Source organism: Trametes versicolor (genome assembly GCF_000271585.1).
Source record: "Trametes versicolor FP-101664 SS1 unplaced genomic scaffold TRAVEscaffold_1, whole genome shotgun sequence".
NCBI classification, from domain to species: domain Eukaryota; kingdom Fungi; phylum Basidiomycota; class Agaricomycetes; order Polyporales; family Polyporaceae; genus Trametes; species Trametes versicolor.
This window is the reverse complement of record NW_007360321.1, coordinates 4,785,370-4,809,941: the sequence shown is the minus strand read 5'-3', so window position 1 is coordinate 4,809,941 and position 24,572 is coordinate 4,785,370. Positions and strand designations below refer to the sequence as shown.

The following is a 24,572-nucleotide window of genomic DNA, read 5'->3' as shown; positions in this document are numbered from 1 at the left end:
GACCGGGTCAGACGTCGTGGCGAACGGTGGGGGAGGGAGGGGAGGGGTGAGAACGACGTCCGCAACGGTGAGCAGAGGTCGGGGACGATGAGGACGATGGTGGTAAGGAATCAACGCGAATGCAGCAGAAAAGGCCGAATATTGGTTTCGGCGTGGCCACCCAGTCGCTGTCGGCGGCCCAGGCCCCATGACGTCAGATCGCCCGAAGCTCGCTTAGTCTCCACAATCACCGCGGCCAATCACATCAACCCCAGCTCCGCCAGGCCCCGCCGGACGACGGCCCCTCGCCGGAGCTCCTCCGAAAGTGGATCCCCGTACGCCGACCAGGCCCCGGAATCTAGCCCAAATCGGGCCTCACGTCGACGTCAGCGCCTTTGTGGCTTATTTCTTCCTTCGGCTTCGCCTCCTTCACACAACTCAGCTATACCCTGGGCCGATGCATATCTTACTTTGAAACCCTTCAAAAATGATATCAAGACAATTTGAGCCCTGGGTTACTCTAAGCTACTCATAGAACGGCACAATCAGCGCGTTTAAGATCTCATGCACGCTCGACGTAAGGGATTGTGAGGCATCGTTTACATGGAACTGGAGTCGAACTGAAGTGAGTCCTCGTGGTTGCATAGCTTCATAAACCAGAATCCCAGTTCTGCAGCTGGTCGTTCTTTCGACGGCATGTTACTCTTGGTTCTACCGTCAAATCAGTTCTCATACTCCTTACATCGTGCACAACTTGGTGGAACTCTTACTGGCGGAACCAAGTACTGTTATCGGTGCGGCCTGCTTCACGTTCAGGACTCGGTACGTCCCCACCCTCGCCATCCTCGCCACGAGCTATACAGAGACCTATTAAGCATTATCAGTAGTTTGCCGACCCATGGCACCGCGGTCCCAGGCTCGTAGGCAAGCTCGCCTAATGTGAGCTTGAGGCAGCTTGAGGCTCACAAAACGATCCCGATGCTTTCACTCTCTCGCGGGACTCTCGCGGTTGGAGAGCTTCCTCTCTATTCGAACTCTCCTGCCCCGAACTCCTGCCCCCTTCGACGTACCTTTTGCGGATACTCGAACACTAGGGCCCCGTCCTGCGCAGTGCTAGTCTGAGTGGACCGCCCTGGCGCGTCTCGCTTTTGTCCGTCCTTCAGCTTCGTCTGCTGGTCTCAAATCAGGCTAGAGAACCCTTGCTCATCTCGAGCCACCTTTCCCTTAGGAGCACATACTCCTTCCGAGTTGTGTTTCCTCGCCGACCGGTAGGCTGTGTGCATCGTTCACTCTCGTCTGTTGACGCTGATATGACTCGCTTTATGTTATGCAGATGCCGTGTTCGACGTCAGCACACCTCTGTCGATCACCGGCTCATCACAGTGAGCAGTAGGCGGAATGGTGCGGAGAGCCCACCCTTAGTGTCTTCTGCGACGACGGTGAGCACCTCGCATCTCCAACGCCTCCTTCACGGAGGTTTCGGGACAAAGGGTAGCTACTAAAGCCACCCGCTAGTAACTACGCTAAGCCACTCCCTTTGCCATGCCCGCGGACAGTCTCCCGCCTTTACAAGGTATTTCTCCCTCTGCAGTTTGCCGCCCGCTTCTTTCGCTCCCAGCGTCTAGCACGTGCGCCACCGAATGCGCACTGCGGCGCAGGCATGTATACCTCAGGCCTCATGTCCAAGTGCGTTCCTACCGCAATCTGGTACGAATTCCGCTTGAATTCAAAGACCGTGGTATGAGTCTGATCAAGGCGCAGTCGACACGCTCGGACAGGCTGGCGCTGACCAGCCTTGTCGGCCCGGCTCCGCACACAGGCATGACTCAAGCTCGTACTCTATATAAGTACCCAGTCGGTGGACTGCAGACTGCCATCCGCTCGTCCCCCCGTTTCTGTCTCCTTCACGATGCGACGCTGGGGACCTCCGAGCTTGGCCCGCAAGGGGGAATTCAACATCAACGACAAAAAGAGCGTTAAACATACTCGATACGGCGTATGGGATGTGTATGAGGAAAGGGTGTCCTCAACGTCGGTTTTACCGGGCTTGGCAGTACTCGAACAACAGGCAGAGATCGTCAAATGCATGCCCTTTGTGTGGCGGATGTTCAGGGATGTCCTCGCCCTTCCATACTGCGCCTTCCTATTGGTGGTGTTCTTCGCCGCAGAACTTGGCCAGGCGTTCATGCCAGCCTTCTCTCTATGGTATGATCTTTATTACTCCACTGAGCATCGTCGTGACAGCGTGTGCGGACTACAGGTACCAAGGACAGCTTCTGCATATAGTACGAATCAGTTCATTCCTCATCCCCGCCCGAGACCTAACTCACTCGAATCTAGATGCAAATCGCAATTGACACGCGCACGGTAGACAAGGATCACCTCATGCACATCTGCGCCGGGCGCATCGCCTGCACGATCGCAACGCATCTCATCAAGTTCCTGCGAGACCGCATCCGCTCCAGCCTCGTGTGGCGGATCAGACAATGGTCCGACGCGCACATCTTCCGTGCCCGCGCACGCCTCGATGTGCCGACGTACCAGCTGTCCTCGGTACAGCGGCAGCTCGACGACATCACGACGTCTCCCTACATGCCTCCCGGCGTCTGGCGCACCATCGAGATGCTGTCCGGCTTCGTGCGCGCGGCGACGCAGGCCACAGCCCAGGTCGCGGTGCTTGCTCAGACGCTCGGCGGGCAAAAGGACGGGTACATGCTCGCTGGGCTCACGATGTCTTCTCAAACCATACAGTGGCTCTCTAGTACCGGGTTGATAAGCGGGCGTCCACAAGGTCAGTATCACTGCATATTATCCATATGGGATCTTCTGCTCATAAGCAATCTACGCGGCAGCTTGGGCGGCCACTACGACTGACAGAGACTACCTCAAGCTTCGCGGCTGGAAGCGCGCCATAGAAGGGGCCGCGCATCGCCAGGAAGTCGTTGCGGGCAACCTAGGCGAATACGCAGTATCTGGTACTCGATGACTACTTCCTCACCGCCTCCTCGCACTGCGACTGATCCAAGTGGGCCACAGAATTCGAGAACGCTTCTCGACGCGTCGGCGACAGCGACAGCGCCTTCGAACAGTGGCAGATCTACGGCCGGATTAAGGACCGTTTTAGTTTTTGGGCCCTGCTTGAATATCCTCTACGCGAGCTTCCGCAGGTAACGGGCCCAGCCACGCCCATACTGCTCGCATCTGACCTGTCATGGGCACCCTGCAGATGTTCTTCACGCTCCGGGCGGTGCAACACCCCGCAAGCATGCCCGTGTCGCTCGCGTCCCTGCAGATGGTGCAGGAGTCAACAAACACGTTCGCTTTCTGTATGTTAGAGCTGATGCACTCGACGCGAACTTTTGCCGCTCAGATCGGCGAGGTGCGTAAGCTGTATGAGGTCGCCAGTGTCCCCAACAAAGTCCCAGACGGTACCGTCCCCTTCCCCGAGGACGCTGCTCAGATTCGTTCCGGGGTAGCACTTGAGTTTAGGTGAGTATGTCGCCTTGGAGCACTGTCATTACGGTATCGCTGACACACGAGTAGAAATGTCTCGTTCAAGTACCCGGGCACGGAGAACTACGCGCTACGCAATGTGTCGTTCAGCATCCTCCCCGGACAGCTCTGTGTGCGTCCGAACTCCCAACATCGAGGCCCTGCTAAGTCTGCACCATTTTCAGGTGATCGTCGGCGCGAACGGTTCAGGAAAGAGCACGGCGCTCAAGCTGATCGTCCGCCTGCACGACCCCGACGAGGGGCAGATCCTCCTCGACGGCCACGACATCCGCACGCTGCGCCTCCGAGATCTCCGCCAGGCCATCTCCGTCCTCTTCCAGGACTACACGCACTTCCCCCTCTCGGTGCGTGCAGTCTGCCCCACCTAACGCCCCACCGCAGCACCAGCACCGCAGGCTCACCCCACGCCCTACACAGATCCGCGATAACATCGCCATCGGAGACCCGTCCGCAGCAGGGGACGACGAACACGTGCGGCGCGCAGCGCGCCTGGGGGGCGCGGAGGCGTTCATCGAGAAGCTGCCGGACGGGCTCGACACGTATCTGGACCGCCCGGTGAAGGATCTTTACGCCGGGCTGCCTGAGGGGACGACGACGCTCTTCGGGCGCAAGGTCGACTATGGCGCGCTGCGCGACGCCGGAGGTATGAAGGCGACCGACTCGTCTACACTGAGCGGCGGTCAGCTGCAGAGGCTCGCAGTGTGAGTGGCCGTGTCGGCAGCATCGCGAGACGTATATGTTGATTAGTGGCTTAATCCAGCGCACGGTCGTTCATGCGGTCTGTGGTGCCGGAAGACGCGAGGGTGGGCCTTCTGCTCTTCGACGAGCCTAGTGCGTCACTTGACCCCGTGGCGGAACACGGTGAGTGGATTATACTGGGCTTCTCCGGTCACGACGCGGGCTTCGCTCCCACCGTGCTAACGCGACCATGGTGGCGCAGACCTCTTTGACCGCCTTCGGGAGCTCCGTGGGAGCAAGACGATGCTCTTCTCTTCGCACCGTTTCGGAAACCTTACGCGCCACGCCGATTTGATTCTGTGAGTGTTCGTCCCCGGGTGCTTGCGTGAGTGCGTTACTGACTGGTGATTAGGTACATGAACGACTCCGTCGTTGTCGAGGCCGGAACGCACGAAGAGCTGCTCAAACAAGACGGAGGATATGCGAACATCTGGAAGCTCCAAGCGCAAGCTTTCCTCTGAACTGGGTATCGTTGCCCTCGTGGAACATCAATCTGCTCCTTTCCCCACCTGATGGAGTGCGGACATTTCACTGATCTATAACGCTCCCGAACCTTGCCCGCCGCTCCAAGTAGACGGTACAATCGTCTCCTAGACGTGTCTGTATGTACATCTAGTCTTGCTATCGCAATATGAAAACTTTGTCGCCTGCCTGTACTGAATCGAGGCATCGTCTCGCGCCTCGCGCCTGAGACCCCTACTTAGCAGCGCGGGCCTCGGTGATTTCCTGGACGCCATGGCAGAGTCGGGTGCGGGCGTCTTTTACACTGACCGGCACCGGCGATGCGACCTCAGCCCTGATGTTATTTCGGTATTCCATCCGCCTGTGTCAGACAAGGACACGATATTGTAAGTCTTCTCCGCGCCGTAGAATTTGCATCTGATGATACAAGGATATAGATTGATACGTTTGCAGGGCGCATTTTCGTCACGCCGGCTCGTGCTATGTCTTGCAAAACCCGGCGCTCAGGTCTACTACGCCACTCTATCTCGCACGGGGCGGTTGTGTCGGAGTACTCTGAAAGGGATCATTGACATAGATATAATCCAACTGACCAGACACGCACAGGCGTGCTGCTTGAGCCACGTTCACGGGAAATCATCCCAACGGCTTTGAGTCGTCGCCCAAGGGTCTTTGGCACCAAAGCATATCCGAAATACATATATAAGAGGTCGCTTCGGTTGCCAGTACTACTCTCTGGTTACTAAACGTCCTGCGAGTTCCAAGTACCTTGAAGAAGCTTATCGAAGATGGGGCAGGTATGTAGTCACTAGGGTGGCGTACTGAAATGACGTTCACGAACTGATTGGACTATGGGAGCAGACATCATCGTATATGGGTGCAGCCGCATATCCCGAACCGCCTTCCTTCAACGAACTGGTCGCGATGCTGCCAGATGCCCTGCATCGTGAGATGCACGTTGAGTGGTACGCGAAATTCTTTGTCTACCTTTGAAGACCCCGGAATATTTAATGATATGGTATTCGTACTAGGTGTGAAGACGTGCGTACAGATGTTCCCACATTCATTACCCTCGCCTGTCACTCACAACCCCTTTCAGATGGAGGACTCGGACTATATCCTCACGGAAGTGTGTGTGGGCCTCAGACGCCACCGCAATAGGTTCGCCCCCATCGACAGGCTCCCGCCCGAAATATTCAGCTACATCTTCGAATACGTGGTCCAGCCGGATAGCGACCGCACCGTCAAAAGCCAGAAGGCGGCGACCGAGCGCATTCCAGAAATGTGGGCGTTACTGGCTCTCTCCCAAGTGGGCAGCCGGTGGCGCGCCATTGCGCTGCAAACTCCGACTCTTTGGACGCACGTCGACAATCGCCACGAGGCGACGCTAGAAGCGTACTTGACTCGCTCTGGCACGATGCCACTGCGGCTGCACATGTTCCCTGGAATGCCTAACGAGCGCGTAGACCGCTTACTACAGCAACACGGCCATCGTGTTCGGCGATTTGATTGCGTAGAAGGCCCACCCTGGGGACATTGTAGCCCGGATTTCCCGCACTCCCTCGAATGCCTCACCGTTGCCGCAGACTGTGATTATCTAGGAGACGATGAGCATGAAGGGGTTACACACCTGTGCGTCGTCTCTCACTTGAAGGCCCTCGCGCTCCAGCCATTCTGCTCTACGATCTTCGGTACCTCATTCCCCTCCCTGACGCATCTCTACCTCTCGCCTTTCCACGAGCGGGCTTCGAGCGAGGGAGCGATGCAAGACCTGATGGATCTCCTCTCCAACACTCCAGTTCTGCAGTACCTACACCTCTCGAGGCTCCAGATGAGATCCTTTTTTGCCTCCGTCTCTCCACCAGTCACCCTTCGGTCGCTCCGCGCACTCACATGCCTCGACAGCGATGTAGGCGCCGCACTGCGCTTCCTTGAGTCGCTTGAGCTCCCAGAAGACGCCTTGGTGCGCCTGGACGGTCTGCAACGCGTTGAGGATGACCTAATCGATGATCTTCGTACCTGTCCTATCCCTTCGCAGGGCCTCGTCGAAAGCTTTGATCACCTGGAGGTGGTGACAGACGAGAATCACCTGCAGGTAGTGGCTCAAGGTACGCGGTCCGGGTTGTGGATACGGGCGAAGAGCTTTGTGGTAGCCTATAACGTCCATCCCCCGAACTCGGAAGACCACTGGACGACGTGGGTGACGACTCTCGGTGCCATGTTGTCGCTCGCCTCCATCAGGACACTTCACATCTGCGTCCTAGACCCGGCTCTCCTTCCCAAGCTGCTACCCCTCTTACTGAACCTGGTCGAGCTGGCGGTACGCATCAATCCGGGCTCACAAATGCACAGCGAGAGCACCTGCCAGTGTCTCCTAGAACGTCTCTATGCCACCCTGGCTGCAGAAGAGTCTGCCTGTTGCCCGGTGCTCCAGGTCCTATCGGTCAAGATTCTGAGCGACAATCCCGGCCACTTCCGTCTTTCCGGTACACCAGGGAAGCTCGGACCTGACACCGCGTTGAAAATGGCGAGGAGTCGCTCACGCATGGGCGCGCCGCTTCATCGCCTCGCATTGCAGCTTCACTGTGAATCGCCCACTGATCGCATGGAGACGCTGGAGGACTTCGAGAGCGCACTCGCCCCATACCGGGAACACGTCGCTGCAGTCGAAGTGGTGGACGGAAAGGAGTCGAAGTTATGTCTATTCGAGATGCGGGATATGTGGAACGCTGATGGAGCGGAGGAATACTGGGGACTGGCGCCTGAAGATCAGCCGCAGTACCGTCTCCCATGGAATCCGGGACTTGAAGACTCATTCAAGCTGAGGTGGGTTTATTAGTACTGCTGCTCTCGCTGAGAATGGATACGGTCATACCATGTAATTTGCTCCCCGGATATCATATTGCGCCTCAATATATACATTGTTGTCTTGAAGTTGCTCTCCCCGAGCCCTCAGGAGGTCGTGTTTGCGCGTAGGCTTGCCGGCAGCCCGAGCAAGGACACGGAGGCTATGGAGGGAGCCGGACCGCGCGGCGACATTGTAGACCTCGTGGGCCCCTGCATAACGTCCTTCCGGGAATTATACCCCAGCATGCCAGTGGATGATGCTTCTCTGCTGGTTCAGTAAATATGGGCCCCCCTCGAGCGACTTGACCTCTCGCCGTATCCACAAAGTAGGCTCTCTATCTTCACTTCATAGCTCGCTACTCAGCGACGTCATAGACTCGTAAAATTACAGCGAAGGAAGAATGCAGAATGGAGGATGGCATGTTGGTCTTGTCGTCCGGACTCCGACTCCGGCGAAAATCATCTGCACTTACCACTGAAACACCCGATACAAAGGGGTAAATAATAGTAACTTGGCGCAGTCTTCTTGTTCGTGACTTCTACCACCTGCTGAGTCTCGTAGATATATGATGTAGATTCGAGGTTAAGGAAGCCCGATCTGTCCCTTGAAGTACAGAACGAACATACTATGGACAGTGTCAACCCTACGAACGCTTCCTAAAAATGCGCAGCTTCCTAAATCCTTTCGGGCCCGCCTGGAACACGCCCCTCGAGCGAGTGCTGCCTTCCTCTCCGTTCGCGCCGCCCTGTGCGCCCGAGCTAGCAGAACCGGGCCCATCGGTTTCTGCATCAGCTCCCACCACCGCCTCGTCCACCGCCGCCGCATCCACCGCTGCCTCCCCAAGTTCCTGACGCGACTCTAGGCGGGAAACATTCGGCGATCTGAATGCAGAGCGTGGCATTGAGGGAAAGATCTCGAGGAAGAGAGAAAAGACGGCAGGATATTTGGCGTCCCCCACGAAGTCGCGAATGAACGTCACCAGCAACGGCGTGACCATCTCTGGGACCGGGACACTAATCTCGCCCTGAGACGAGCCCTCCGCGACACTAGTACGAGCAGGAAGGAGAAAGCGCTGCCACCGGTTCGGGAGTGTCTGGCTCGTGTTCCATGACCCGACGTGCTCATAGGGATCCTCACAGGGATCATCGCAGCTTGCGGATGAAGAGAGCTCCGTGTGATCCTCCATATGGGTGTGGTCGACCTCGAGTACCTGTTCGGTTGATGTAGACACGCGAGCTGAGATGGCCCACAGATCTCCATGAGACGTGCAGAGGCAATGCGAAGGCCTGACGCTGATGACCACTGCTTGCCGGTCGCTCGCCAGGGGTGGGTCGATTCGAATAGTGTGAACCCAAGGAGGTAAGCGAAGGCCAGCGGGGAAATGGCGCTCAAGAGGCTCCGAGCGCTCGTCAACGGTGGAGGTCGTGGTAGGGCCAGAGGACATGGAAAGGGTATACCCCACGCTGGCTAGATGCGATCGACAACGGGCAGGTATGTTGAGCCAAAACGCGCGAGCACGGTGATCGTCCGAAGGGCCCGCTCCAGGATCCCGTCCACGGGCCGTTCCGTGGAAAGACGCGAGCCCTGGCTTGTGCGCGATACACAGTTCAGCGCGTTCCACGTATGTCAACAGATTATCTAGGCGATTCCAATGAATGAACGCGTTGACTGTCGTCCAAACCATCTCCCGCGCGAGGCAGACCACACGATTGAACTCAGGACCATCTCCATCGCTTTGTTCGGAGCACACCCCTGGGTGCATAGGATGCCAGAACGGGCGCCATGCACCGGACGGTCTTTTTGCGGTAGGGTCCTCAGTGCAGCCCCAGTAACACATGGTGTCGGTGTGGTTTTGAAGTATGGCCCCAACGGAGTACGCGTCGGCATTGGCGTCGTCTCCGGGCCGTAGAACGAGCGCAACGACTTGATTATCCTTGTTAATGCACGAAAGCAGCGCCAACTTGATCTCGCCACCGATGGGAAGAATGGGGAAAGTGGCGCGGATGCCGTAGGGGGTGACAAGATAGCTCTCTGGGGGGAGCTCGACGCCCTTCGGCAAGAACATGTTGCTGAATTGTTTTTTGGTGATCGACCGGACGTTGGACGAACACGCGAAATCCGCCGGGGAGGCTGCTAACAGCGTTCGCGGATGCCCACTCTCCTCCTGATCGAAGTCGGTAATCCAAACCCCGCCGCTGTTCTCCCAGGCAAAGAGACTCTGGTCAGGAATCTCCTTAAGAATTTCCTCCTGCAAACGCACGAAGGCGAGCCGTCCTTCGCCATAGATGGTCGCCATGTTGACACCAAAGATGCCCATGAGGGAGTACGCCTCGTCCTCCTTGCGCGTGGTGACGCGCTTCGACGCCCAGAACATGCGGCGGGCGACGCTGATAGACGCGAGAGGTTGCGCGTGGACGAGGATGGTTGCGTCTATTCCCGTGATGTCCTCGATGAGCTCCGCCAAGCTGTCCTTGCCGCCAATCATCTCCCATTGCGCCGAGCAAAACAACATCGCCCTGGGTGCGATGAGTTCCTGTAAAGTCCAGCCGCGCGTGAACCACCGACTGGAACGAAATTGCGAATCGGGCGCAAGCGGGTCGTCATTGGCATTGACGTCCTCCAGGAAAGCGTAGCAGATAGCGGCGTAGCCGTACCACTTGTACATGGAATTGATCGCCTCAGAGAGCTCGACGCTGTTCGTCTTGTCGATGCAGGCGGAGTCGATCCAGAGGCGTTCCATGCCTTGTGAGAGGGCGTACGTGCATGCGTACCTGATCTTGGGGCAGGCTCGCAAGAGTACTTCGTTCTCTGAAAGCGGCGGTGAGCCCGAACGCGCGCAGCTCTCCCGCGCGGAGCGGACTTCAGCTTGGATAGCGAGGAGCTCTGCGTATGTTTGTTCACCGTTGGGCGACCAGGTGTGCGAGAGGATTGCGTACGAGATCTGCTCCGGGTTCTCGATCCACTGGAAGTCGCCTGTTCTCGTGTTTAGCAGACGCATGGCCTGTAAAACCAGAAGAGCACGAGCGATTAGTAGTCGAATGACGATACTCAGCGCACCATTGCAACACTGACGAACCAGATTTCAACTACGGACGATGTGGCAACTACCGGCCTTCACGGATACCTCGAAACCTTTGGGGATAAGAGCAAGCCCTTCATGACGACTGGAAATCACAACACGCAGCCAACTGCGAGATCTGTACACGACATAAGCGCTAGCTGCGCCTCATTGTAAAGATACATGGTCTACACCACCGGGTGAAGCCATGTATCGGGCAAATACTGACCCCGTCGGTATCAGAAAGATGCCCAGATAGTACTAGATATGTACAAGTTTCCATATTGAGACCATATTCCCAGGGGCTACGCCATCAGTAACGGAGCTCGTATCGATTCCGCCTTGCCTCAGTATCCAATCCATACCTCTCCCTCCAGTACCATTCACCCCCTGGGGCGGTGCCAGATTGCTAGCAAGCTCAATACACAGACTTCGGTCATGCCCTCGTGACTTCTGAGCCAGCAGAATGTCTGTTCAAGTCCTCGGCCCTCGCGCCGTTCGACCTCCACACCGCTGCAATAATGGCCTCGCAAGAACTCGACAGTGATTTTTACGAGCCATCACAACTTATGGAGGAGCCGGAGGGCTTGGAAAACAGGTCGCGCCCTTCCCGCTCAGCGCACATCGGCACACGGCGTACAAGGTATGAATTTTATAATAGGTGTTTGGCTCTGTCTGACATGCGTAACAGCGCCCTGTTTCAACCCGGCGGAGCTCTCGATTCGCAGACGTCCGACTCGCAGTGGGCTAGTTCGTTCGCTCACGATGCGTCGCTTTTCGAAGGTCAGCGGTCTCCTGATCTCTGATCTCACCGTAGAGGTTACTCAACTCCAGTACAGGTCGCGGTGACCTCGTCGACGCGTCTACTCAGACAGAGTACACAGACCTGGCTGAAAGTAAATATCATACGCATTACAGCTGTATAACCCACTGATGCTACACTGGTATAGCGTTGTGTTGCGACCAAACTCAGGACGAGAACGAGGAGCTGCGGGAGGAACTGGTCCGCATGCAGGCAGCATGTGAGAAAGAGCTGGCGCGCATGGAGGCGGCCTATGCAGGGGTCGTGGGTCATCTGGAGTCGGTACGCGCAGCACTCGCAGAAGAGCCAATGATCCTCGATCCCACGGAGCAGTCACAGAAGATCATGACGCCGCGTCGCGCATACACATACACAGCTCCTCGTGCGTATGGGTCTCCCTCTACCCCTACCGACACCTCTCCTTCTCCTGGTGTGTATGCATCAGCTCTCTCGCGTGCGTACGCTTCTCCGCCCAATCGCGCCGCCCGTGGCCGTCAGTCTGCCAAGGCATCTGCATTCTCCCTGAAGCCGCGCCGCTCTACCAAAAGCAAGCCCGCAAGCCCTTCTCCGTCCGCACCTGGTCCATCTACGCTGCCCAAGGGGTCGCGTACTATGATAGCGACGGCGCGCACGTCGCTTTCAGGCATGTCCCGTACTCATGATCCAAAGTTGTGAGTAACTGTATTCCGCTGGATTTGCTTCCGTTTACACGTTCCCTTTCAGCGTTCCTGTCAAGCGACTGGGTAGTAGCACCCGTGAGGATGTTATTACCATCTCTAGCAGTGAGGCAGAGGACTCGGTTCCGCAACTCAGCACATCGCGGCCGAGTGTCAAGCGGCGCCGCGTTTAACTTAGTCACTTAGAATACTGGTTCGCCCTTCTGGCTGCCTGCAATAGCGAGCAACTTTACCTTACATTGTGTCCGAGTACCTTGTCCGTCATGCCGTGAACACCGCGCATAGGGGTCACAGCGGCTAACTGGTTTGTGGCGCCACAGGACCCCGCCCGGCTGTCTCTCTTCGTCCCGCCCACCATCTCAGTCCCTGGTCTGTCATGCCAGATCTTGCACGTCCCCAAGGTACGCTGAGCTTCGTTTCTATGCAGTGGTAATGAAATCAAATAATGGTAGATTTCGAAATTGACGGCCGCCTGGGCCGGTGCTCGCTATGCCATACCCCCGAGGGAGGGTCGGCTTGGACCAAGCTGGGGAACTTGCGTGCCCACGAAAAACTAAAGACACACAGAGACAACGTCGCGCAAGCCCAACTTCGTGTTAGCCAGGGAGAACAGAGAGGTGTACCGGCGGAGACACGTCGGCGTTACCAGGCATACGTAGAAGACTGTCCTGACCCCTCCACACCAACGCACTCGATCCCGTGGTTTTCTACTCCAGCATTCGACGACTCCATCTTTGAAACATCTCCGCTGTCCACGAATGACCCTACTACTAGACTGCCCGAGCAGCACGCTACGGAGGTGCGCGATCTGCCTCTCGACATGCAACATGCGCTCTCCGGCGGGGTCAACTTCTCTAGCGCGGATATGCCTTCTTTGCACGGTACTTCCGAGATCACCCTCGAGGACGTTCTCAGTGGGGCTGGCTTGTTGGAAGCTGTCATGAGTGTAGAGCAGGATGAGAGGCCACCTCCGCCTTCTATGATGTCGGACTCGGGCTGGGAGCCTGAATATGATGAGCTTGCATCGCCTGGTGAGTACCATATCTGCGACTGGGGCTCTCTCCTCTGAATATTCATCACTCGTGTTCGTTTACTATAGCACGACCCGTAGCAACCGTCGAAGAAGCTTCCGAGATACTGTTTGGATCATCCACGGTGCCGTCTGACGTCTTTCCGTACCCCAACAAAGGGGTATGTGCTTGTTGATCGTGTCCACACACTACTAGCTTGTTGACCACTGATTTTCTGTTGCCTCTCGCAGATGATGAAGACCGACATACTCTTCAGCTCGCCCACTATCCGCTTTTCACGCTCGCAGAAGGAGGCAGTTCTTGCCTGGGCGAAGGCGATGGGTGCGAAGGATGTCCCGACCTTGTATGGGCTTGAAAAGTTTCAGGGCGACGCCCTGGACAGTGTCGGGGACCCGACCCAGAAGATTCAGGCACCCTCCGGCAATGTGTTCTATAGGAACACAATATATCAAGCACTTGCACGGGTACGTCTGAGCTATGCTCATCATCAGTAGCAGTCTGACCCATTTCCACAGGATTACGCTCTCCCGGCTAAACACCGGCAGATGCACCTCTATCCAGAATTTGCAGGCAAACGCGTGAAGGAAGCATGGAACGCCTCGAAATGGCTTGTTGATGTCCCGGATGCGGTTCTGACACCCATGACACGCATCCGGGGCAAGGACTTCTTTGTGAACGAGTTAGCCTACTGTACGGATGGTTCATGGTTCATACCGACGCGCTTTTTCGATTTCGAAGGCGCTCTTTGGGCGAAGGGGTACGCCGCCACGGACTCCGCGGTAAGTCAGGTTCTCTCCACACCGTGATGCATCTTTTTAACAAGGTGCTTTGTGGGGCAGGTTGGGCTCGCTGTTGCAGACAAACCGAGCATTCTCCCGTGCGCTCGGTTTGATATCCCCTGGCCCGAAGTGAAGGAACGTGCGCAGGGTAAAGAAATATTTGCGCGTGAGTCTGGCAGTGATAGTTAGCTTCGCTCGCAGCTGACATTGGCGTATTACTATGTTCTAGCACAGAGCACTCATTTCGCCAAGTCAATGCCACACCCGGACCGCCTCCTCGCAGAGGGATTGGAAGTAGAATGTCCACCACTAATCATATTCATCGACGACGTCTCCGGCAACAGTAGTAAACAGTGGAACGTCCACTACTCATGCTACGTTTCCAACGCAGCGCTTCCACGAGCTGAGCTCGAAAAGGATGGTAATATCCGATTCGTTGCCACCTCTCCTCATGCATCTCCAATGGAAATTATCCGTGCTGTATGCGAGGACATCAAGTGAGTCACACGCGCCGTGTCACTCGAAGACGTTCTGACCTTGATCCGCACATCAGGAAGAGCGCCGCCAAGCCGTTCAAAGTCTGGGACGCTATGAAGCAGCGCTATGTCCTCATCCGCCCCTGGGTTCTATTCCTGCCCGGCGATAACCCTATGCAAGCAGAACTATGTAGCCACATCGGACTACAAGGGAACCATTTCTGCCGTATGTGTCATGTCGGTGGCGACCAGGCCTTCAAGTCCTCGAACGAAGGCTTCCCTTCTCTCATGGTCGTGCGTAACTTATCCGCATGAACGATCCTACATTGATATTCCTCTCGCGTTCGTATAGCCTGGGCGCCCACGGACAGTCCCTGAAACAAGGGAAGCCATTATGTCCCAGCTCATTACTGCAACACACGCTGCGGGGGAGAAGCCCTTAAAAACTGCGATCACTACGAGTGGCGTCAAGGACTCGTTCGCCATGCCCATCCTCAATCAGCTGATTGCAAAGGGCAAGATTCTGCGCCGGGCTACCCCCGCGCGGAAGGCACTTTCGCCGGAGTTGGTCAACAAAGAGCTATATGAGGAGCTGATGAAGAAGACTGATGTGCCGCTACGGAGTCCCCTGTTAGAGATGGAAGGTAACTGCTCAGCCAGGACAGTCGTGACATGCCCGCTCACGATGACCTTGCATTGACAGGCCTTGACGTACATAAAGACACGCCCGTCGAGCCGCTTCACACGCACCTGCTGGGCGTAGTGAAATACTTCTGGGCCCAGACGGTCTGGGTGCTCGAGAAGCAAGGGCGCTTCGCTGAGTTCCAGGCTCGTCTGAACTCGCTCTCCCGCCTTGGACTGAAGATACCGAACATCATGGCAGATTACATGTGCCGGTACCGGGGCGCACTCATCGGCAAACACTTCAAGACCATCAGCCAGGTCATGGCATTTGCCATTTCCGGGCTGGTCGACGAGACGCTGCAGAATGCGTGGGTATCCATTGGGCATCTGACGGTTCTACTTTGGGAGACCGAGATCGCCGATGTCAAGGTTTTCGTGGTGCGCCGACTTCGCTTCGTGGCGCTGATTCTATTTCTGATCCACCGCTTACAGAAGGAGCTCCGCGATGTCATACAGGAGACCATTGACTTTGCGGCCGCCCTCAGTCCCGGGCTTCTGACTGAAAAGAACAAGTTTCACATCCTCGCCCATCTCCCGGACCATATCGAGCGCTTTGGGCCCGCGCTGCTTTTCTCCACAGAGCGATACGAATCCTTCAATCACATATTCCGGCTATGTTCCATCCACAGCAATCGCCAAGCTCCCAGCCGGGACATTGTGAGGACATTTGCAAATCAGGATCGCTGTCGCCATATGGCGTCGGGAGGTTTCTGGCAGGACAAGGTGACGGGTTCTTGGGTACGAGCAGGCGACGGGGTTCTGCGCCACATCGGAGACAACGCTATCGATGCACGGCTTCTTGGGCTGACGCCTGAGAAGTCCGCTACTCCCGGCGACATGAATCTTCTGCCTCTCCCTCCCCGCCGTCCAGGCCAGCCTCTCCCACAGCATCCCATCATCTCCTGGGCGCACACAGACGCCGCTCGTCTCAATCCTGCGTTAGAACATTTACCAGGACAGTGGCACCGCGCCGCGTCCTTTGTCACTCAGAATGGGGACATGGCGTATCTAGGGTCCGAGGTGATTGTGCAGATCCCTGCAAGCACGGGCGCCGTCACAGTAAGATATCTTGCAGCGCGTGCATACTACTACTGCGAGGCTGATAGACGTCTTTGTTTTGCAGAAGACGTTCGCCTCAATTGTGGAGATCCTCCAGTCCACAACGCCGAGGGATATCCCATCAAGGGTGGTAGTATGGGAGTCTGTTGTTCAACCCAACATACATCCGCACCTCAAGATGCCTATGGTACAACGCACGGGAGACGTCCATGTGTTACGCACTGAGGTGAGTAATTTTACATGGCTTAACAAGTGTTTATATACTTACGAGTATTCATAGATGTTCGACTGCGCGGTGAACGTGCAGCATGACTGTACCACGGGTGGTTGCACTGCATCAGGTACACAGCAGCTTCGCCAGGAGCGAGAAGCAAGCACACGCACGCGCACAGTTGTACAACACACCGACACCGTGCATTATGTCCTCAACCTCACAGCCCTTCACAACCAATCTCGTCTACGTGCATGTCTGCCGGCGTCTCTGTATGCGCGCCCCACAACCTGCCACGATTGTCCCGCCCTCCACAAACGCGCCACCGAGTCTCTCCGCAACACCAAGCTTCAAAAGAAGCTCGCACGGGAGGCCCTGGTCCGCAAGAGCGCGGAGTCTGCTCTCCAGGCCAGTGTCGCAAACGGCGATGTCGGGGATGCATTGGGGCTATGCGCAAGCCTCGCTCTTGACACCTCCGAGTCTGTTGACGACCCCGCCCTGCCACCTGAAGTCCACACGGCCAGTGCTACAGTCGCGAGCCCTCTTGCGGCGCCTAGAGGCCCTCGGCAGAGGAAGGGAGCCCGAGCCAGTGGCGCTACGGGCGGCGGCACAACGCCTGGCGGGATCCCTGCTTTGGCTCAGTCACACGGCAGACAGTCGGGCACGAAGAGGGGACTAGATGCAGACTCCGGGGGCTTTGATGCGCAGGTACCGCAAGTTGTCGACGGCTCCGCAGGAGTCGTTGAACCTTCGCCTGCGGAATCGCGAGCCCCAGGTGCTGCAGTCACGCACAGGCTGGAGCCTGCAGTAGGCGCATCTGCACCACCGCATGCCGGAAACGCTGATCCTCCAGAGATGACAGCACCTGTACAGAAACGGCGGCGAGTACGTGTACAGGCAGATCCCCAGGCGACCGCCGCGAGGGAGGTTCTCTTCCGCAAGCAGTTTGAAAACTGAGTTCAATATTTGTATTCCACTCGTTTAAGTTGTATATAAAGCAGTGTAGCAAAGATGATTACATATTTGTATGGACTGCCGCGCAGTCATTCAATGCGCGCATAGCCTGACTTTGAACTGGTGAGCTCAGGTGAGCACGACTCTGATTGGACCATACGTACCAAGTCACGCGTCGGACAACTGTCGGACAATCAAATCGTTCGAGGCCTTGACTCCTCCCTTTTTCTTGTGGTCGTCTTTGTGCTTCCTTCACACCATGAACAGCCTCGGCGATCTTCTGTCTGCCTTCCAGACCAAACAAAGCCGTCTTGCCCAGGGGCAAGGGACTCCACAAACGCCGCCAGCAATCTCACGCGGCCACACACCAGTGTCAAGGTTTACTGATGACGGAAACAGCGCCAACATGTCGCCCTTTGATGGCCCGGTCTCTTCGGACGCACGCGAATCTGAAATGGATCTCGATGGCGATGAAGAGGCCGGTAACACGAGGCTCAGTTCATTGATGGGTACGCACACTCGGGCTTTGCATGCCCTCTCTGGTCGATGGGAATTCACTCCTGATTTGGATCCAGGAGAACACGAGGCCGACAACGGGTTCTCTCTCAACGACCATTCTCGCAGCCAGTATCAAAGCTACGTGCAGGAGAAAGTCCGCAAGTATGCCCTTTCAAGCAGCCAGTATGACGAGCTCATGGCATTTTGCGAGGTGCGTTAATGGCAAGATCACCCTGCATGCTCACCTCACCCCCATCTGTGCCTATGCATAACATATGACAGTTATCGCCAGTCATGATGCTCATCGACATCAAGATCCACAAGATGCGGACCGAGAACGACATCCTGAAGCGCTTTCTCCGGCTCTTTGTGCGCCACCCGGACTTCGTCGTACGTCGCAAGCTCGCATCAGCCTTGTAACGTTCTCATGACACGCCTGTGATCAGATTCGGCTGCGGCATGCAGTTGCTGCTGCGCTTCTCGCGCCCAACCTCCCCGCATATGTCGAAGGGCTCACTACACAGCTCACAGTGCGTATCATGTGGACGCCGCCACGCGGGCACTAATCCGTCTTGCTTCTGATGGCAGAGATACCTCGAGGATCATGCAGAGCGTCTCCTCGGTGTCCCGAACGCACAGAAGAGCGATCCGGCCGATTGGGCTCTGATCAAAAGCTCCATCGCCGTCGAGTTATCGAACCAGCGATCGGCCATGAAGTTGAAGGTACGCTAACATCACTTATGTCACTCTGTAAAGAGGCACACTCACACCTAACACATGGGTTCAGATCGACACCAGCATCAAGAACTCACAGGACATCTACGAGCTGACTCATTCGCTCCTTCGGCACAACGACATGCGTCCGAAGAAGGAGCACTGGGGACGTTTCGCCTTTTTGGTAAGCTTCTGATTATCAGCCATCCATACGCAGGTCTCGTCTGATCGTATACCGTGATCGGCACAGCGCCAGTGCACCCTCAAATACGACAGCATCCCGGCAAAGAAGCGCGGGGATTTTTGGAAGCACATCGACCAGTGCCTCGTCGATGCACGGAAGAATGCCCAAGAGCAATACCCTCGCCCCGACGATGCCACCGCTCGTAAGAAGCACGAAACACTGTAAGCCCTTCTTTCGAAGACACGCATCCTTCCTATAGCTCATGTGATAAATATGCAGGATCATCGCTCACTTCCTCGAGACCGACATCAGCGGCTTCCCTCTCAAATCCGGCGGCCATATTCGCGTGGTTTACGAGAACGAAGGGTTGACGGAGCTCCAATATGCGACTGAGAAAGTCGTAGGTACGTTCTTGGCTGACGACATCTCTGTCCCCGCCGCGGGTGCGCGCGAACGTTCCCCTTCCGTACATATGGGCTCGGAAGGCAGAGAGTGAAGTTACGGGGCTGCACCAGCGAGTATCTACGTACATGTGTTATATGTAACTTGTCGTGGCCTATCAACAATGATGTCTTCTCCATCATCCGGAATGTGCGCACCGCGCGCATATATGATTGCGCCCGAGTGAGCCGGAACGCCCAGGGCCAAGGGGACCAGCAGCGAGCAGGCCGCGGTATGCACCCAGCCATATTGGACATTCAGTATCAAATCAGTAATGACTGGATATATATCTAGTACACGACCGGGGCTCGAACCACTAAGTGGACGGTAATACTGATCCGGTATCGTCTAAGGACAGGCAGATTCAATATCTGCCTCAGTATCGATCCAATACTGGAGCAGGTACCGGATCGAGCGCCTGCTTGGATATGGAAGCCGTATCGGCGTCAGCCGGTGGTGTAGGCTCAAGTGAGCAATGAGTGATATGAGAAGAAAGAAGAGCCTTCGTGGGGTGGACTGACCTTCGGTGTATGAAGACAAGATATATGGAGCGTGGTTCACGACGGCAGGCGGTGCAACTTGAGCCCGGTGGGCGAGCGCTCCGTAGCAGTTCCCGTTCCAATACAAACGGCGCATAACGGGTGCAGAGGGTTTGTCATAGATTCCCCAAGTCCAGGCGTCACAATCAGCGAAGAGTGCGATTTGGGGAGACTTTCCTCTCGCGAGCAAAAGGCAGCAAGTCAGTCGATACATTCGATACAACGTCGTATACCGCTGCAGGATAACCAAAATACAACAGAGTGAGTGAGGATCATACATGGCGCCATGTCTTACAGAACATGCGCAAGCTGCAGCTGCACGTAAACGGCCGCCGCCACCAAACCAAGCGAGAATGCGACCGCCCACTCGTAAACGCGCTGGCCCTCCAGCCGGCCCGTCTTGACGAGCACGCCACCATTCGCCTTCGCAGAACCGTTGGCACGGGCCTTCACGTCGTTCTCCCGCAGCTCCCCGTTCTCCGCATTGCCCGCGGGCTTCATCTCCTTGCGGTACCTGGGCATGCGCTCGACGGTGGGCGCGTACGCGAGCCCGGGGATGCCGTCGATGCTGCGCATGTTTTTCTCCTCCCAGTATGCCTTGAGGCCCTTGTTCGCGTGTGCGTTGGGGTCGGTCTGGTCTGCCGCCTCGCGGGTTGCGAAGAAGTCGAGGAGGACCTGGCGGTGGCCCTTGAACTCGTAGTACGGTACGGCGTACCCGCACGACTGTATGATAGTTAGCATGCCTGCTGTGATGCGGAGTATCGCAGGATAGAGCACTCACTGTGCCGACCTTGTGCACGTCGATGACAATGGCGGCGCGCGAGCCCGGACGACGGGTCTCGGGGGTGATGAGGGCGTCGTACTCGGGTGTGCCGAACTCGTGGACAGTCCCTAACATAATCACAACATCAGACTCTGCGCTGCGAAAAAAGTGACGGAGTATCGTACCTGTTCCAAAGAGGCGGACGATGCGGGGCGGGCCGTCAAAGGCATTGAACATGAGCGTGACGCGCCCATTCTCGCGCAGATGGGAGATGGTCTCGACGCCGCTGCCGGACAGGTCTTGATACCAGACACGGGTGGTGGAGATGACATGGAAGGAGTCGCGCACGCCCTTGGGGGAGACGTTCACATGCGCCTCGGGACTCAGGGGCGCGGTCGCGACCCAGAAGACTTCTTGCTTCAGCAGCCATGGGATGATCTCGGGCGGGATGGATTCGTAGAACTTGCCCATGCTGCAGCGATCGGGGCGAGGGTGCCAGTGGGAGTAGCTAGTGGTAAGACCTTCGTGAGGAGATAGCGAGAAGAGACACTGCGGCCGACCGTATCGGCCGACAACTGGGTGGTTAGCGTCAAGTTGCTGGATCTTCTGCAGCTCGCAGCGCGCGTGACGGGTCTGACGAAGGTTTATGTATGAGTTGCGTCAGTCTGGGCACTCATGGGGTGAGGTTCGGGAGGAAGTGGCAGGCGGCAATGACTCAATCTTCGGCGAGTCATGTGGGCAGGCGTCGGCCGGCCAGCACGTTGCTTCGGAAAGTTTGAATACGACCTCAGACCTGCGTTCATGCAGCCCTCCGACATCTATATCTCACCAAGATTATGGTCCACGAGCCGACCGTACGTGACATGAGCCGTTGAGACCAAGAGAGAGCCATCTGTCTGCAGTGCATGAATTGCTGCGCAGACTGATTACATGCATTGTGAGATGCAGCCCTTTCATTTCTTGTGATAGACTAGAAGCCCTGAGACCCAAAGCAAAGCGCACTTAGAGAGTCAGACGCGTAGAGTTGCAAAGACGCGGTGGTGGTGGTTCGGGTCAAGGAGGCGCCTCTGGTCGGTAGCCATTTCGCTGTGGTCAACACTCAATTGAAGGAAGTTAGTAAGAGTAGTAAGACCTACTTCCAATGAAGGTACTTACCAAACTACAAACTAATAGAGGCAGGCTAGAAGCGAGCTGGAATCCATCGAGGCCGGCGGCGAGACCAAACCAAGCGATCTGATTGGCTCGTGGCTCTTACCCCACACATTATGTAAGTGGTTATGACCTGATTTCATGACAAACCCATTTCGGGATAACTCGCGACTTTGCTCCTCATCCTCACCGACGACGACCACGACGGCCTCTGCGGTCTCCACATTCACTACTTCGACGAGCTCGAGTCTACGCACCACGGGATGTCCTCCGCACTTGCTCGTCTGCAGCGCGCGACAGCGCATACCACATTCTACAGCTCCCCGACTCGCGGTTTGCTCTACCTCCCTGGCCACCGCCATGCGATGATGTCCGCCCTCTCCCATGACCGACCTGCACCCCCACCAACTGCCTCGACATCATCAGCATCACCAACCGCATCCACGTCCTCTTCCCCGGCGCTGGGAGAGACACCCCCCGTCGTCGTTCCGTCACCATCCAAGCCTCCTACCGCCCGTAACCTGTCCCCGGATGCCGCGTCTCCGCAGGTCGCTGCACGGCCTCCTCCTGTCCCCAAGGCCGAGCGACCACGTCCGAAGATCCGCGCTCAGAAGGCCGCAATCACTTTGGTACGTCTCGTTGTGGCTATCATTTCTTGAGTTGTTCACTGACATGACGCATCGGCTCGCGGAACCTTTAGACGCCAACGGCTGTCGAGCGCTTGCGGAACCTGTTGAAGAGCCCAACACCGCAAATGATTCGCATTGGTGTCAGGAATAAGGGCTGCGCCGGGCTTTCATACCACTTGGAATATGTCGAGAAGGCGGGGAAGTTCGACGAGGTGGTCGAGCAGGATGGGGTGAAGGTGTTGATCGACAGCAAGGCGCTGTTCTCGATCATCGGAAGCGAGATGGACTGGAAGGAGGACGCGTTGAGGTGCGCCTGACCGTGCCTACTTGATTTGCAGTGGCTTATACTGTCCCTCAGCGCGAAGTTTGCGTTCAAGAACCCCAACATCAAGGACGCTTGTGGATGCGGAGAGTCGTTTACTGTCGGAGCATGAGAGGTCATGGACGCGTACGACCGCGCTCTCTTTGCCTCCGCCCGTGTTCTCGCCCTATTTCATCACTAATATCTCTGTCATCCCAGCCCATGTATCCATAGTGCACTGACGTCTCGTAAATAGAGGTGCTTTCCACTTTCTCCGCGAGCACATACTCTGTGATGGGTGGATCGGTCAGCCATGCGCATGATCAGGCTGCTTCGGCCCACGTCCATGCATTCTGCAGAGCTATGTTCACCCGATTCCTTCCGCACCGGTGTTACCCCACATGCCGCTGAGCCCGGCAGTGTGTGCTTCTTCTGACTCACGAGGAAGCTGCTTCGGAAGTCACGTATCTCAACAGGGTGTCTTCGAATTTCATCGGCCTGGGTGTTAGCGCCCTGCTGTCTCGCTATTTATTGCGATCGCCACTCCTTCTTTCCATCACTCACCCTCCTAACCAGAGCGTAGATAGCAGCTACTATTACATCGCCGCAAGCCACCATGGTCCAGTTCTACGACGCAATCCCTGACAGTCATATTGCATGGATCAAGAAGCAGCACATATTCTTCGTCGCCACGGCCCCTCTCACCGGTGAGCACATCAACGTCTCGCCGAAGGGGCTGGACGGGACGCTGCACATCGAGAGCCCCACGCGGGTGTGGTACGAGGACCTCAGCGGGAGCGGTACGTCCTTATCTTCTCCTTCTATCATCCCTCCCGTGCATTTGTACCCCCGCTCCCATGCGTAGTACGAACACAATGCTCATGCTTCCACTGCAGGTGTGGAGACCATCTCGCACATACGCGAGAATAAGCGGATTACGATAATGTTCTGTGCCTACGAAGGTCCCGCGCGCATTCTGCGCATCTACGGGCGCGGCACCGTGCACGAGTTCGGTACGCCCGAATACGACGCGCTCATCCCCGCCGCCCAGCGTCACCCCAGCTCGCGCGCCGCGATCGTCATCGACGTGCGCAAAGTCAGCACGGTGCGTACACCCGTTCCGCGTGTGTCCATATATAATGCTGAACTATGCCCTCAGTCGTGCGGATACGCAGTGCCGATGTACACGTTCAAGGCAGAACGGAGCGCGCTGACTCAGTGGGGCGCGAAGATGGAGAAACTCGACTCGGCGTTCCCCCCGCGCTTCCCCCCCTCTTCAGACGCAAACGCGGCCGACGGAGAGGCGCCGGTCCCGACGGTGACGCTGGACACGGAGGCAGGCCCGCGCGTGTACGCGAAGGGCGGGATGAAGGCGTGGTGGACGGGCTGGAACGTGCGCTCGCTCGACGACCTGCCGGGGCTGCGCTCCGCGTACCTGTCGGACGCGCCGCTCGAGGCGGGCGGGGAGGTGCGCGGGGAGGCGGAGCCGCCGAGCGATGGGAGCGTCGTGATTTTGGGGAACAAGGTGCCGAAGACGCGGGGTGCGGTGGTAGAGCGGCTGAGGGCGGGGAGGGTGCTGTTGCCGGGGGGTGCGGGGGAGATGGTGAGGTTGGTGTGTGTGTTCGTGTTGGGGCTTGTGCTTGCGACGGTTTATGGGCAGGGTTTGCAGAGGTTTGTGAAGAGCTCGCCTTTTGCTGTATGACCTGTCGATGTGCAGAAATTCAACGACCGGATCTGTACACTGTAAACGGAAGTAACTGCATATGATGTAACGGTATATAGCAAGATGTAGGATATAAGCTGTTGTTCAAGTTGGGCGTGTGTCACCGTTGGTAGTATGGCTCATCCGTGTCTTGCGACAACCATAATATTCTAAGAATAGCCTGCTGTATATAAATCCCGTGTCCTAAATGCCCACTCGATATTATACGGATCACCGACCTGCACTACGCCCACAGGGAGCAAAAAAAAACCTGGTTTACCTGCCCCACTGAAAGCCGCTCTTACCTCGCAGACCTGCTGTTCGATGCTGACTTGCTCATCCAGTGTCCAACGCTTCCGGATCCTGGGTGACTTACAAGAC

The 24,572-nt window shown here is 56.7% G+C and overlaps 7 protein-coding genes across 7 annotated transcripts; 5 read left to right on the top strand and 2 right to left on the bottom strand.

Moving 5' to 3' along the window:
- Nucleotides 1-1,888: 1,888 nt before the first annotated feature.
- On the top strand, nucleotides 1,889-4,691 carry TRAVEDRAFT_110958 (P-loop containing nucleoside triphosphate hydrolase protein; the record flags this gene model as incomplete). The annotated part of the gene is made up of 12 exons (XM_008035190.1): nucleotides 1,889-2,184; nucleotides 2,240-2,264; nucleotides 2,320-2,761; nucleotides 2,870-2,917; nucleotides 3,016-3,146; nucleotides 3,206-3,468; nucleotides 3,520-3,604; nucleotides 3,657-3,836; nucleotides 3,910-4,193; nucleotides 4,253-4,353; nucleotides 4,433-4,529; nucleotides 4,583-4,691. The coding sequence occupies 12 exons, from the start codon at nucleotides 1,889-1,891 to the stop codon at nucleotides 4,689-4,691; spliced, it is 2,061 nt and encodes a 686-aa protein (XP_008033381.1).
- A 789-nt stretch (nucleotides 4,692-5,480) lies between these two features.
- On the top strand, nucleotides 5,481-7,531 carry TRAVEDRAFT_42684 (uncharacterized protein; the record flags this gene model as incomplete). The annotated part of the gene is made up of 4 exons (XM_008034108.1): nucleotides 5,481-5,489; nucleotides 5,554-5,657; nucleotides 5,724-5,733; nucleotides 5,792-7,531. The coding sequence occupies 4 exons, from the start codon at nucleotides 5,481-5,483 to the stop codon at nucleotides 7,529-7,531; spliced, it is 1,863 nt and encodes a 620-aa protein (XP_008032299.1).
- Nucleotides 7,532-9,644: 2,113 nt separating this feature from the next.
- On the bottom strand, nucleotides 9,645-10,538 carry TRAVEDRAFT_86866 (HET-domain-containing protein; the record flags this gene model as incomplete). The annotated part of the gene is made up of 2 exons (XM_008035189.1): nucleotides 9,645-10,327; nucleotides 10,373-10,538. Coding segments are annotated over 2 exons (849 nt in total), but the record flags the coding sequence as incomplete, so codon positions are not given.
- A 1,859-nt stretch (nucleotides 10,539-12,397) lies between these two features.
- TRAVEDRAFT_68814 (uncharacterized protein) lies at nucleotides 12,398-19,244 on the top strand. Its single transcript, XM_008035188.1, has 22 exons — nucleotides 12,398-12,478; nucleotides 12,727-13,108; nucleotides 13,177-13,268; nucleotides 13,339-13,572; nucleotides 13,624-13,887; nucleotides 13,948-14,053; nucleotides 14,117-14,384; nucleotides 14,441-14,657; nucleotides 14,716-15,007; nucleotides 15,067-15,425; nucleotides 15,480-16,106; nucleotides 16,171-16,332; nucleotides 16,387-17,124; nucleotides 17,180-17,202; nucleotides 17,671-17,780; nucleotides 17,847-17,980; nucleotides 18,052-18,159; nucleotides 18,216-18,299; nucleotides 18,358-18,492; nucleotides 18,557-18,667; nucleotides 18,734-18,888; nucleotides 18,947-19,244. The coding sequence occupies exons 2-22, from the start codon at nucleotides 12,898-12,900 to the stop codon at nucleotides 19,161-19,163; spliced, it is 4,647 nt and encodes a 1,548-aa protein (XP_008033379.1). The 5' UTR covers nucleotides 12,398-12,478; nucleotides 12,727-12,897; the 3' UTR covers nucleotides 19,164-19,244.
- Nucleotides 19,245-19,815: 571 nt separating this feature from the next.
- TRAVEDRAFT_160207 (uncharacterized protein) lies at nucleotides 19,816-21,076 on the bottom strand. Its single transcript, XM_008035187.1, has 3 exons — nucleotides 20,596-21,076; nucleotides 20,429-20,538; nucleotides 19,816-20,370 (listed from the first exon to the last, which is right to left on the bottom strand). Exons 1-3 carry the CDS (start codon nucleotides 20,879-20,881, stop codon nucleotides 19,939-19,941), a joined length of 828 nt encoding a protein of 275 aa, XP_008033378.1. The 5' UTR covers nucleotides 20,882-21,076; the 3' UTR covers nucleotides 19,816-19,938.
- Nucleotides 21,077-21,779: 703 nt separating this feature from the next.
- Nucleotides 21,780-22,757, top strand: TRAVEDRAFT_26140 (Fe-binding Fe/S cluster assembly protein ISA1). The gene is made up of 3 exons (XM_008033726.1): nucleotides 21,780-22,188; nucleotides 22,260-22,495; nucleotides 22,547-22,757. Exons 1-3 carry the CDS (start codon nucleotides 21,925-21,927, stop codon nucleotides 22,620-22,622), a joined length of 576 nt encoding a protein of 191 aa, XP_008031917.1. The 5' UTR covers nucleotides 21,780-21,924; the 3' UTR covers nucleotides 22,623-22,757.
- Nucleotides 22,758-23,047: 290 nt separating this feature from the next.
- On the top strand, nucleotides 23,048-24,262 carry TRAVEDRAFT_160201 (uncharacterized protein). The gene is made up of 3 exons (XM_008035186.1): nucleotides 23,048-23,289; nucleotides 23,386-23,594; nucleotides 23,649-24,262. The coding sequence occupies exons 1-3, from the start codon at nucleotides 23,106-23,108 to the stop codon at nucleotides 24,189-24,191; spliced, it is 936 nt and encodes a 311-aa protein (XP_008033377.1). The 5' UTR covers nucleotides 23,048-23,105; the 3' UTR covers nucleotides 24,192-24,262.
- Nucleotides 24,263-24,572: the final 310 nt, after the last annotated feature.

Bases quoted from the DNA above. Each gene is read 5' to 3' on its own strand.
- TRAVEDRAFT_68814 (XM_008035188.1), top strand. From the start codon at position 12,898: ATGCAACATGCGCTCTCCGGCGGGGTCAACTTCTCTAGCGCGGATATG. The intron at 14,054-14,116 runs GTGAGTCTGGCA...ACTATGTTCTAG, and splicing joins GGGTAAAGAAATATTTGCGC to CACAGAGCACTCATTTCGCC. The intron at 16,333-16,386 runs GTGAGTAATTTT...GAGTATTCATAG, and splicing joins TCCATGTGTTACGCACTGAG to ATGTTCGACTGCGCGGTGAA.
- TRAVEDRAFT_160207 (XM_008035187.1), bottom strand. From the start codon at position 20,881: ATGGGCAAGTTCTACGAATCCATCCCGCCCGAGATCATCCCATGGCTG. The intron at 20,539-20,595 runs GTACGATACTCC...TGATTATGTTAG, and splicing joins CGTCCGCCTCTTTGGAACAG to GGACTGTCCACGAGTTCGGC. The intron at 20,371-20,428 runs GTGAGTGCTCTA...ACTATCATACAG, and splicing joins ACGTGCACAAGGTCGGCACA to TCGTGCGGGTACGCCGTACC.
- TRAVEDRAFT_26140 (XM_008033726.1), top strand. From the start codon at position 21,925: ATGATGTCCGCCCTCTCCCATGACCGACCTGCACCCCCACCAACTGCC. The intron at 22,189-22,259 runs GTACGTCTCGTT...CGGAACCTTTAG, and splicing joins AGAAGGCCGCAATCACTTTG to ACGCCAACGGCTGTCGAGCG. The intron at 22,496-22,546 runs GTGCGCCTGACC...ACTGTCCCTCAG, and splicing joins TGGAAGGAGGACGCGTTGAG to CGCGAAGTTTGCGTTCAAGA.
- TRAVEDRAFT_160201 (XM_008035186.1), top strand. From the start codon at position 23,106: ATGGTCCAGTTCTACGACGCAATCCCTGACAGTCATATTGCATGGATC. The intron at 23,290-23,385 runs GTACGTCCTTAT...CTTCCACTGCAG, and splicing joins CGAGGACCTCAGCGGGAGCG to GTGTGGAGACCATCTCGCAC. The intron at 23,595-23,648 runs GTGCGTACACCC...CTATGCCCTCAG, and splicing joins ACGTGCGCAAAGTCAGCACG to TCGTGCGGATACGCAGTGCC.